This window comes from Anomaloglossus baeobatrachus, chromosome 8 (assembly GCF_048569485.1).
Source record: "Anomaloglossus baeobatrachus isolate aAnoBae1 chromosome 8, aAnoBae1.hap1, whole genome shotgun sequence".
Lineage (NCBI taxonomy): Eukaryota > Metazoa > Chordata > Amphibia > Anura > Aromobatidae > Anomaloglossus > Anomaloglossus baeobatrachus.
Genome location: NC_134360.1, coordinates 159,906,819 through 159,919,983, shown reverse-complemented (window position 1 = coordinate 159,919,983; position 13,165 = coordinate 159,906,819). Strand labels below are relative to the sequence as shown.

Sequence of the window (13,165 nt, the reverse complement as noted above, 5' to 3'; positions counted from 1 at the left end):
ATAAATACTAAACTATATCTCAGTCTCTTTCTACTCCCAGATAAAGACCCTGCTCGGTACGTCCATACTATGGTGGACAATGTGGCCAGGCTACTTGGACTTATTTTCTGTCATTCTCATAGTACATAATTTGCTAAGGAAATGACAACGCGGTTTAAAAATCAACTTCCTGGAAGCTTTGAAGAAGTAGGTAGGATGAAACTAAGCTCTGGTCTGAAGGTCTCATTGCATGGTGCACTTACAGCACTAAGTCACAGAGGAAGCTGCTAGAGGATTGATAACAAGGTATTGCCGAATACTACTTCTCTAAGTTAAGTCTGAGAAATGTTATTAACCTAATGTTAACTGGATCGCAATTATTGTAGGAAAAGGGGCACGAGGAACCTTCATCACCATGAATTTGTATCTAAAACTGCTCGTACTTGGATTTCTTCTATGGGATGAAAATCATTGTACCCTAGGTAAGTGCAAAGCTATGAAGAACCTTCGGTTGTGTGTATTACAACCACACGGCATGTATTGTATCTTAACACCCCTGATCATCAAATTAATCAATTGTTAATATTGCTTTTTGCCTTGGCTACATTGGCAAGTACTATTATTTGTGAATTTTATAGGAAATATTAATTACAAATTAGATCCAGAATAAAATGTGATAAATCTAACATTATCATTGACCTTCATAGCAAAGTACTATTGTGGTCTATTGAAAAAGGAATGTACACTGAAGCTTAAACAAATGCTGCTCGTTATGACGCAGGACCCAACTTTCTTCTTCATACTAGGAGTCGGACTCAAGCTTTATGGATGTATCTATACATATATCTTGTATGTCCATAATAATATTCTATGAATGTTTTATATGAGTAGACTTCTTTATATACGGTTCAGCCTTAGATCATTGCATGGGTGTGGATGTGCTCACAAACACACACTGTATTTAGGGTGGTCTCTAAGGTTTTTGTAATGATATCTGTAATTATTATACAAAAAAGATACTTAAGGGTACTTTCACACTTGCGTTATTTTCCTTCCGTTACAATCCGCCCTTTTGGGAAACAGCGGAATCCGTTAACGGATTCCGCTGTTTCCCATAGACTTGTATGGTTGACGGATTGTACCAAAAGGAGCTGCGTTGCTTCCGCTGGGCGACGCTCCGTTGCTTCCGCCCAGCGGGAGGAACGCAGCATGTAACGTTATTTTGAGCAGCGGAATCCTCTGGATTTCACTGCGCATGCTCTTTTTTTTTTTTTTTTTTTTTTTTTTTTTTAAATCAAACTTTATTTTGGCTCGCGGTGGCCGAACGTTCAGCTGAGCGCCCGGCCGTCGGCAAGCGACAGCGCTCAGCTGAATGACCGGCCACCAGCATGCCCGGCCGCCGGCAAGTCACAGCGCTCAGCTGAGCGCCCGCCCGCCGGCATGCCCGGGCGCCGGCAAGTGACAGCGATCAGCTGATCACCCGGCGGCCGGTTGCAGGGAGCGATCAGCTGATCACCCGGCGGCCGGGAGCGATCAGCTGATCACCCGGCAGCCGGCTGCAGGGAGCGATCAGCTGATCACCCGGCGGCCGGCTGCAGGGAGCGATCAGCTGATCACCCGGCGGCCGGCTGCAGGGAGCGATCAGCTGATCACCCGGCGGCCGGCTACTGGGAGCAATCAGCTGATCGTTCACTATAGTCTGCCGCTGGTAAAACCGGGAAAAAAAAAAAAAAAAAATCAAAACGAATTGCGTTGTTTTGCAGCATCCGTTGCATCCGTTGTGTCACTATATGCAACACATCCGTTGCATCCGTTACACAACGCAATGCAACGGATACCGTTCAACGCAAGTGTGAAAGTAGCCTTAGATCAATTTATGCATTAATCACTCTTAGTTCTGGCATTGTCAGGGCGTCTTTCTTGTGTTACGCAATTACTTATTTTACGTGCAGCATCCAGATCAGTTCTATAGCCTTTCTAAATTTCCACTCACACAGTTTCATTCTTATGGGTTTTCAGTCGTTTTATGCCAGGTGGTTTGTTCTTTCCATAATGTTTGAAGAGTAGAAAACCTTTTTAGAGACAATTCTTAAAAAAGTCACTATAACATCTATTTTTTTTATTTTATATATATATATATATATATATATATATATATATATATATATATATATATATAATAGTAATGAAAAGGTATAAAGGCTAAAAATAAAATTCCTGCAATGTGAGCCAGAAGTGTCGGCCTTCACCAGCTATGTGTTGCGAGGACTCGATCACCAGTTCCAACCTTTAATGATCATTGACATCCATATTCCTCATAGATAAAGCTGGCGGAGTACAATGCTCTAGGCAAATGACTGTTTTTCAATGATTAATGGTTAACCCTGCCGACCTAACCAGTGATGATGAGATGGTAAATGGCCAACATTAGAAACTTGATATTTCTATGCTGTGTGATATTTAGCGTAGGCGGCACTCTAGCCATTAGGCAAATTATTTCCAGCATAAATGTAACAGAGAAAGGTCTGGTAGCCGAACTAGATGGCCAGAAGAGCTCTGTATATGAACAATAAAAGCAGGGGTGTAACTACAATTGGTGCAGGGGTTGCAATCACAACCAGGCACCTGAAGCCTTTGGGGCCCCGAAAGTCTATTTGGCCTATATGATAAGATCAATGACTTGCAATAAATATGGGCCCGATTGGAACTTTTGCATTTTGGCTCATGAGCTTCAAGTTACGGTACTGATCAAAGAATAATATTTAGATATCTACATAGCGCTCATTCCTGTGCCTTATAAATGGTGTACTTCTATAACGTAGACCATAATATGGCTGTGAGCAAGTGTCTGTTGTGCAAAATGATAAAGCTGGCATTGAAAATATGGCACACAATAAATATTTGCATCCATTCTATCATGGGCTCTGTACAGGACAGACTAGAATTCCCAATGCAATCTTAACATATTTACATGTCACTGTGTTTCCCACCCAAAAACGATAGTTTTGCAACCATTTACTCTGCGGTGAAAAGGAGAACTGTCTGCTTAATAGGCACGCATGTCACTGACTAATACAGGATGAGCATAAGAATCCATTATGTGTTCAACTTCTCCATTGTATTAAATATGTTTTCCTAATTTAAAACACATTCTGCAGAATTCATACTGAGTTTACATTCATAAAGAGAAGTGGTAAACTGGGTGACTACATATTCTTACTAAAAGTATAGATTTTGTAACTGCGTGTCCACTTCCCCTAAGAAATTATGCATTGAATATATAACACCATCATATTCTGCGGTGCTTTACACAGTCCCCATTGGGGCTCACAATCTAAATTCAATATTCAATGTTTGTAGAGGGTGAGAGGAAATCAGAGAATCCGTCCGAAAATCACGGAACTGCTGGCAGATGTCCGTGATGGGATTTGAATCAAGGACCAAAGCAACATTGCTAACCATCGAGCCACCGTGCTGCCCTAGAAAGTAATCTAAGAGTAAAATGAAAATAAATTATATTGCATTAAAGTACAAAGCTGTTAGGCCTCAACCAGATTGTCTGTTTGATGCAGTTTTTACCTTATTTTTGTTGTGTACCGCCCCAGTGTCAGCGGCTGAGCCGCTCGGATCCGGAACCGCGGTGGCTCGAGGGGTCTCCAGACTCGGGGGTACGTGTGGACACTCGAGTTTGTAAAGGGGAGTATGTACAGGGGAGTTAGAAGTTTGTGATGCCACCCACGGTGCGTGGTAATACGGAGTACCACCGCTGCTGTTGGGGAGCCCGGTGGCGGTGGTATGTCAGCGAGGTGTTTAACCCCTCCGTGGGTAGGGGGTTACGCCCCGGGGCCTGGTTGTGGTAGTGACGGGGGTGCCCTTGAGAGAAGGCAAGGGGTTTATGCGTACTCACTCAGTCCAAGGATACTGACACCGACAGCTTGTAAACCAGAATTCTGAGCACCACTGCAGCAGGGAGGGAGCACGCGTGGATCCGTGCCCTTGGTGTTGCTTGTTAGCCTGTGGCCTTTTCCGTGGCACCTTCTCACTGTTGGACCCTATAGTTTGGAACTAATCGGGTCCCGCTCACCCGTATGGCTAACGGAGTAAGCTTGCTCTGAGGGTTCACGCTTGGGGTTTGGTGGACTGTGCTTTGGGAAAAATCCTATCCCGTTGTTGCGCTAGTACCCCGATTTTGGAATGGGTGAGGGATGAATCTTGAAGACTTCACCCCATCGGGTAAATTACCAGGACACTTGAAGCTACTTCCCGGCCTAGGGTCCTCATACCCCGTCGTGCCCTGGCCCCTGCCCAGAGATGGCTCAAGGCCGCCGGCTGCCCTCCTTGGCAAACCGTGCCCCTTGACACGATCCCCTGCGACTGGGGTTCCAGCTCCTACCAGGCCCCCTGCTTCTGACCTCCTCTCTCTTTCACCTCCAACACAACACTCCTCTTTTCACTTTTTCACTTTCCTCTACCAACCCCCAAAGTGGGTGGCCCTTTTCCCTTCAGGCCCCCCAATGGTGTGCCTGGTCGGTGTAGTGTAAAGTGTTCCTAGGATTTTGACTCGCTCTGCTCTTAGTAACACCAAAGGACCAGGATCCGTAACCAAGGAGCATTGGATACTGTGCAGAAGGGCAGATTGCACAATACCCTGTGATGACCTGATAGGCCAGGGCGTCACAGTTGCACCCCCCCCCCAAAAAAAAAGGTAAAGTGAACCTGTCAGGTGCAATATGCACCCACCACCACAGGCAGTTCTGGGTACATATTGCTAATCCCTGCCTAACCGTCCCTGTATACACTAGCATAGATAAAGAGATCTTTAGAAAAAGTATTTCTAACAATCTTTTACCGTATGCTAATGAGCACTAGGTACTAGTCCCAAGGGCATTGCTTCCCTTGCTAGTCGCCCCCATTAGCATGTTAGCACGCTCATGTGGGTGTACTAACATGCTAATGAATGCGCCGTGTCAGAGGATGATCTCACTCACCTCTGTGCTGTCATCACCTCCCGACGCTGGATTTCGGCTCAGTGCGCATGATCCCAGATTTTTGGTCATGCGCACTACTTCAGTTTAAAGCCGGGACGCGTACAACTGGCTTCATTGTGCGCATGACTGGAACTCCGGGGTCATGCGCACTGAGCCGAAATCCAGCGTCAAGCGGCGATGGCAGAGGAGAGATGAGTGAGATCATCCTGTGATGCTGTGCATTCATTAGCATGATAGCATGTCCACAGTGGCGTACTAATATGCTAATGGGGCCGACTAGCAAGAGAAGCAACAATCTTGGGACTAGTCCCCGTGCTCATTAGCATACGATAGAAGATCTTTAAAAATACTTTTTCTAAAGATCCCGTTATCTATGCTACCAGATGCTGGGACGGTTAGGCAGGGATTAGCAATATGCACCCAGAATTGCTCATGGTTCTGGGTACATATTGCACCTGACAGGTTCCCTTTAAAGAAAAGGTTTTTTTTTATTGTGAATTGGCTTAAAATTAGAGATGAGCGAATTAATTCCCAGGACCCTAGCCCAGTGGCCACGTCAGTATTCCAGGTGTATGGAAGAACTGCAAACCAGCTTCTGCTTCCCGACATCCCTAGTGCCTCCTCTGCTTTGTGTGTAGGCTTGGAACAATGTTAGCATGGCAGCATTATGCATGAATGATATTGCGCTAGGCATACAAATCAGAGGAGATGCCGGGGATGCAAGCAGGTAGGAAACAGTTTGAAGAGCTCCCATCTGGTGGCCACAAAATACTGATGAGGTCGTTGGATCCGGTTCCTGCAAATTGAACCGCTCACCTCTAATACAAATATGTCTAATCTCTGGTGGGGGTGAATCTAAAGGCCCTGTCACACACAGAGAGAAATCTGCAGCAGATCTGTGGTTGCAGTGAAATTGTGGACAATCAGTGCCAGGTTTGTGGCTGTGTACAAATGGAACAATATGTCCATGATTTCACTGCAACCACTGATCTGCCAAAGATTTATCTCTGTGTGTGATGGGGCCTTAAGCTTAACCCCTTCACGACCGCGGGCCGTAAAATTACGTCCTATTTTAACGTGACTTAACGACCAGGGACGTAATTTTACGGCCTAAACTTCATTTGATTGCCGTGGCCATAGCAACGGCTTTCAAATGATGTCCCCTGCTGTTTCTTACAGCAGGGGACCTTTGCTTGACCCCAGGGGGGGCGGCATCGCCACCCCCTATCGACGATCGATGTGATTGGCTGTTCAAATCTGAACCGCCAACCACATCGATCGCACTAATTTCGGCAAAAATAATGCCCGAATTAGTGCGATCCTGTGAGATCCAGCTATGAGATGCCGCAGCTGCTGCAGCATATCATAGGTGGACCTCAAACATGCCGCCCCCAGCCCCTGCAGCACTGATTGGAGCGATCGTGCTATGACGCGCAATCGCTCCAATCAGTGTGCAGTGGGGCGGTCTGATCTGCCGGTGGCCGCCCTCCCCAGGCCTGTACTGCTCTGGGGACCCTCCCCCAACATGGCTGCAGCGTGGAGTGGCTGGTACTTTTGGTACCACGCCACCGCTGCTGCCGCCGCAGACGCCGCCTCTGCTGTCACCGCGCCAGCTCCAAAGGTAAGTATTGTGCTCCGGCGATGGCCCCTGCGCGCTCCCGTGAAGGCCCCTGCGCGCTCCCGTGAAGGCCCCTGCCCGTGCCCCCCCAGATCTGCCCCCCTACGCCCCGATCTGCCCCCCTACGCCCCGATCTGCCCCCCGGCATCCCGATCTGCTCCCCACGCGATCTGCCTGCCTCCTCTGTCATCTCTATTCTGCTTCCAAGGTTCCTTCCTTCTGCCTTTGCTTCTCCGCCCCCTCTGCTCTCCCTCTAACCCCCCCCATCTGCCCCCCCTCTGCCCCCCCCCTCTCCCCATCCCCCCCATCTGCCCCCCCCGACGTCCTCTTACCTGCCTTCACGGGTCGTCCGAGGTCTTCACTGGCCCGATCACATCTGCCTCCATCGCTGGGTCCTTCTGCTGATCTGTCCAACGTCCTGCCTGCTGCAGCTGGTGTAAAGCTGTCTATCTCACTGCCTTCTTGTTCCTCTGCAACTCTTCTGGTCAGTGATCCTCTTGGTACTGTGAGTATAACTTTTTTTTTTTTTTTTTCTTGTATCCTGTCCATTTTTACACTTCATCTGTCCGTGCGTCCCGCCAAGCGCTGATCAGGGATGCAGATAACGGATCTGCATCCGTGGTCAGTTTTTGGCATGACTTTTTTCCGTATTCGCGACGCTTTTTGTATCGCGTCCATCCGTGCGTCCCGCCGAGCGCTGATCAGGGATGCAGATAACGGATCGGCATCCCTGCTCAATTTTTGGCGTGACTTTTTTCCGTATTCGCGACGCTTTTTGTATCGCGTCCGACCGTGCGTCCCGCCGAGCGCTGATCAGGGATGCAGATAACGGATCGGCATCCCTGCTCAATTTTTGGCGTGACTTTTTTTTCCGTATTCCCGACGCTTTTTGTATCGCATCCGTCCGTGCGTCCCGCCAAGCGCTGATCAGGGATGCAGATAACGGATCGGCATCCCTGCTCAATTTTTGGCGTGACTTTTTTCCGTATTCGCGACGCTTTTTGTATCGCATCCGTCCGTGCGTCCCGCCGAGCGCGGATCAGGGATGCAGATAACGGATCGGCATCCCTGCTCAATTTTTGGCGTGACTTTTTTCCGTATTCGCGACAATTTTTGTATGGCATCCGTCTGTGCGTCCCGCCGAGCGCTGATCAGGGATGCACATAACATATCTGCATCCATGGTCAATTTTTGGCGTGACTTTTTTTTTTACGTATCCCCGACGCTTTTTTTATCGCATCCGACCGTGCGTCCTGCAGCGGCCGATCAGTGCACTGCGTCTGTGCGTTTGAAAAGTCAAATGGCGCTCCTTCTCTTCTGAGCCCCGCCATGCGCCCAAACAATTACTTTCCACCACATATGAGGTATCTGCGTACTCAGGAGAAAATGCACAATACGTTTTATGGTGCATTTTTTCCTGATAGCCTTGTGAAAAAAAAAGCTACCTAGTTGAAGCAACCGTTTTGTGGTAAAAAAAATTTTTTTCTTTTCACGGCTCAACGCTATAAACTTCTGTGAAGCCCCCAGGTGTTCAAAGTGCTCACCAAACATCTAGAAAAATTATTTGAGGGCTCTAGTTTCCAAAATGGTGTCACTTGTGGGGGAGCTCCACTGTTTAGGCACCATAGGGGGTCTCCAAACGTGACATGGCGTCCGCTAATGATTCCAACCAATTTTGCTGTCAAATGGCGCTCCTTCTCTTCTGAGCCCCGCCATGCGCCCAAACAATTACTTTCCACCACATATGGGGTATCTGCGTACTCAGGAGAAAATGCACAATACATTTTATGGTGCATTTTTTCCTGTTACCCTTGTGAAAAAAAAAGCTACCTAATTGAAGCAACCGTTTTGTGGTAAAAAAATTTTTTTTTCTTTTCACGGCTCAACGCTATAAACTTCTGTGAAGCCCCCAGGTGTTCAAAGTGCTCACCAAACATCTAGAAAAATTATTTGAGGGCTCTAGTTTCCAAAATGGTGTCACTTGTGGGGGAGCTCCACTGTTTAGGCACCATAGGGGGTCTCCAAACGTGACATGGCGTCCGCTAATGATTCCAACCAATTTTGCTGTCAAATGGCGCTCCTTCTCTTCTGAGCCCCGCCATGCGCCCAAACAATTACTTTCCACCACATATGGGGTATCTGCGTACTCAGGAGAAAATGCACAATACATTTTATGGTGCATTTTTTCCTGTTACCCTTGTGAAAAAAAGCTACCTAATTGAAGCAACCGTTTTGTGGTAAAAAAAATTTTTTTTCTTTTCACGGCTCAACGCTATAAACTTCTGTGAAGCCCCCAGGTGTTCAAAGTGCTCACCAAACATCTAGAAAAATTATTTGAGGGCTCTAGTTTCCAAAATGGTGTCACTTGTGGGGGAGCTCCACTGTTTAGGCACCATAGGGGGTCTCCAAACGTGACATGGCGTCCGCTAATGATTCCAACCAATTTTGCTGTCAAATGGCGCTCCTTCTCTTCTGAGCCCCGCCATGCGCCCAAACAATTACTTTCCACCACATATGGGGTATCTGCGTACTCAGGAGAAAATGCACAATACATTTTATGGTGCATTTTTTCCTGTTACCCTTGTGAAAAAAAAAGCTACCTAATTGAAGCAACCGTTTTGTGGTAAAAAAATTTTTTTTTCTTTTCACGGCTCAACGCTATAAACTTCTGTGAAGCCCCCAGGTGTTCAAAGTGCTCACCAAACATCTAGAAAAATTATTTGAGGGCTCTAGTTTCCAAAATGGGGTCACTTGTGGGGGAGCTCCATTGTTTAGGCACCTCAGGGGGTCTTCAAACCTGACATGGCGTCCGCTAATGAGTGCAGCTAATTTTGCATTTAAATGGCGCTCCTTGCCTTCCGAGCACTGCCGTGTGTCCAAACATTTGATTTCCACCACATATGAGGTATCTGCGTACTCAGGAGAAAATGGACAATACATTTTATGTTGCATTTTTTCCCAATACCCTTGTGAAAAAAAAAGCTACCTAGTTGAAGCAACAGTTTTGTGGTAAAAAAAAATTTTTTTCTTTTCACGGCTCAACGTTATAAACTTCTGTGAAGCCCCCAGGTGTTCAAAGTGCTCATCAAACATCTAGAAAAAATATTTGAGGGCTCTAGTTTCCAAAATGGGGTCACTTGTGGGGGAGCTCCATTGTTTAGGCACCTCAGGGGGTCTTCAAACCCGACATGGCGTCCGCTAATGAGTGCAGCTAATTTTGCACTCAAAAATTCAAATGGCGCTCCTTGCATTCCGAGCACTGCCGTGTGTCCAAACATTTGATTTCCACCACATATGAGGTATCTGCGTACTCAGGAGAAAATGGACAATATATTTTATGTTGCATTTTTTCCCAATACCCTTGTGAAAAAAAGCTACCTAGTTGAAGCAACAGTTTTGTGGTAAAAAAAAATTTTTTTCTTTTCACGGCTCAACGTTATAAACTTCTGTGAAGCCCCCAGGTGTTCAAAGTGCTCATCAAACATCTAGAAAAAATATTTGAGGGCTCTAGTTTCCAAAATGGGGTCACTTGTGGGGGAGCTCCATTGTTTAGGCACCTCAGGGGGTCTTCAAACCCGACATGGCGTCCGCTAATTAGTGCAGCTAATTTTGCGTTCAAAAATTCAAATGGCGCTCCTTGCATTCCAAGCACTGCCGTGTGTCCAAACATTTGATTTCCACCACATATGAGGTATCTGCGTACTCAGGAGAAAATGGACAATACATTTTATGTTGCATTTTTTCCCGATACCCTTGTGAAAAAAAAGCTACCTAGTTGAAGCAACAGTTTTGTGGTAAAAAATTTTTTTTTTCTTTTCACGGCTCAACGTTATAAACTTCTGTGAAGCCCCCAGGTGTTCAAAGTGCTCATCAAACATCTAGAAAAAATATTTGAGGGCTCTAGTTTCCAAAATGGGGTCACTTGTGGGGGAGCTCCATTGTTTAGGCACCTCAGGGGGTCTTCAAACCCGACATGGCGTCCGCTAATGAGTGCAGCTAATTTTGCGTTCAAAAATTCAAATGGCGCTCCTTCCCTTCCGAGCTCCGCTGTGCACCCAAACAATTGATTTTTACCACATATGGGGTATCGGCGTACTCAGGAGAAAATGCACAATAAATTGTAGGGTGCACTTTCTCTTTTCTCCCTTGTGAAAATGAAAATTTTATGGCTAAAGTAACATTTTTGTGTTAAAAAGTAAAATTTTCATTTTTTCCTTCCACATTGCTTTGGTTCCTGTGAAGCACCTAAAGGGTTAATAAACTTTTTGGATGTGGTTTTGAGCAGAGTGAGGGGTGCAGTTTTTAGAATGTGGTCACTTTTGGGTATTTTCTGTCACCTCGGTCTCTCAAAGTCACCTCAAATGTGATGTGGTCCCTAAAAAAAATTATTTTCTAAATTTTGTTGGAAAAATGAGAAATTGCTGATGAACTTTGACCCCTTCTAACTTCCTAACGAAAAAAAAATTTGTTTCGAAAATTGCGCTGATGTAAAGTAGACAAGTGGGAAATGTTATTTAGTAACTATTTTGTGTGACATATTTCTCAGATTTATGGGCATAAATTTTCAAAGTTTGAAAATTGCGAAATTTTCAAAATTTTCGCCAAATTTCCTAAATTTTCACAAATAAACGCAAAAAATATCGGCCTAAATTTACCACTGACATGAAGTACAATATGTCACGAAAAAACAATCTCAGAATCGCCAGGATCCGTTGAAGCGTTCCAGAGTTATAACCTGTCAAAGTGACACTGGTCAGAATTGCAAAAAATGGCCCGGTCATTAGGGTGTTTTAGTGGCCGGGGGTGAAGGGGTTAATAAAAATATTGGTTAGCTACTTACCAATTTCAGGGTGTGGCAGTTGTTAGTCACAAGCATTCTCTTCAATGTGTGTTCTTGCCCTAAGGGAAGAGAAACCTCCTATAAAAAAAAGGTTGATTATGTGATGTAGTGTATATCACTTTCTCTTCGGGTTAGATGTGGTTCATTTCCACAACACTTATAGGCACACTAGAGCGCCTTTGATCCACTTTTATGCCAATCTTCATTACTAAAAATTGTAATAAAAGTTAGATTTTAGCAGATTTTTTGCTTTTTGTTTTTTCCTTCCCTAGAAAAAATATTCTCTCTTGTCACATGAGATTGTACAAAATTTGGGCTTTTTTTTTTAACCCGATTTTGCTGTGGTTTTTCTAACAATTACAGAACAATATTTTTCTTCAATTTCCTCAACACAGTGCCTCTGTAATAAATCATATGTTGCTATAAAGGCCTCCTGGAATTCAAACCTGGTAAAAAGTTTTATTAAAGCAGTAATCCAGCAATTTTTTTTTGTATATACAGTGTTTTCTCACTATCAATATTCTCACTGTAACATTCATTTAATTCTACCTCAGTTACATCTACTCATCCCTCCTCTTCATTATAGAAAATTGGGTCATGTGATTCCTTGTGTGGTCCAGTATATGCACTAATATGTAGACAAGATGTCAATCCCTGACTTCCTGTGAATTATGGACTGAAATCATCATCTATCAAATCCCTCCTGAGTCCTGACAGCTTTCATGCTTCACCCCTTTCTACACACTCTCCAATGTATTTAAGATGTGAGAAAAGACGTATGAATCTGTCTAGAACAGGGCTGGGCAAAGTGTATCCCACGGGCCACAAACGGCCCTCTGGCTATTGCAGTCTTGCCCGTGGTCCGAGACAACTGAAAGTCTGAAAATGGTGGACTGCAGGCCACACTGGGCCCGATATCCCAGCTATCTGCATCCTTAGGATGTAGACAGCAGAGAACACATTCATGGAGGAAGGGTCGCTGGTTCCATCTTCCACCAATCAGCAGGAGCATTGTGTGTGCTGTGCGGAGTGCCAGTGCACCTGAAGGCAGAGCGGAGTGCTAGGAGAATGGGAGCAAGGTGAGTATGTGGTGGTGTTTTTTTTTCATGTGTATGGGACGATTGCATGTATGTAGGAGGATATCTGGGGACTTAAAGTATATAGGAGGCTATGCGGGGCTCATGCTGTATTTAGGAGGCTAAGTGGAAGCTTCTGCTATGTTTAGGAGGCTATGTGGGGCGCAAAGTATATCAGAGGCTATGTTGGGTTTAGAAAATATATTGGAGGCTATGTGGGTGCTCAAGAAGTATATAGAAGGCTATGTGGGGGCTCATGCTGCATTAATGAGGCTATTTGGTGGCTCATGCTGTATTTATTAGGCTATGTGGGGCTCATAATTTATATAGGAGGCTATGTGGGAGTTCATACTAGATATACATGGCTAAATGGGTCTAATCATGTATATAGGAGGCTATATGGGGCTCATGTTGTATTTAGTAGACTATGGGTGCTCATACTGTATATAGGAAACTATGTGGGGGCTCAAAAAGTATATAGAAGGCTATATGGTAGCTCATGCTGTAAATAGGAGGCTATGTGGAGCTCTTGTATACATGGGGCTATGTGGGAGCTGAAAAATGTATATAGGATGCTATGAGGGCGTTCATAAAGTATGTAGGAAGATATGTGGAGGCTCATGCTGCATTTAGAAGGCTATATTGGGCTCAAAATGTATATAGT

General features: G+C 45.2%; 1 protein-coding gene across 5 annotated transcripts in view; it reads left to right on the top strand.

The window, feature by feature from the left end:
• Positions 1 to 236: 236 nt before the first annotated feature.
• Positions 237 to 13,165, top strand: part of PTPRC (protein tyrosine phosphatase receptor type C) — a 297,791-nt gene continuing 284,862 nt past the window's right edge. For all 5 annotated transcript variants that reach the window (XM_075322141.1, XM_075322140.1, XM_075322139.1 and 2 more), the window contains exons 1-2: positions 237 to 285; positions 366 to 461. In XM_075322141.1, coding sequence (XP_075178256.1) covers positions 395 to 461 — 67 coding nt within the window. In that variant the 5' untranslated portion in view covers positions 237 to 285; positions 366 to 394. The remainder of the gene's footprint in view (positions 286 to 365; positions 462 to 13,165) is intronic.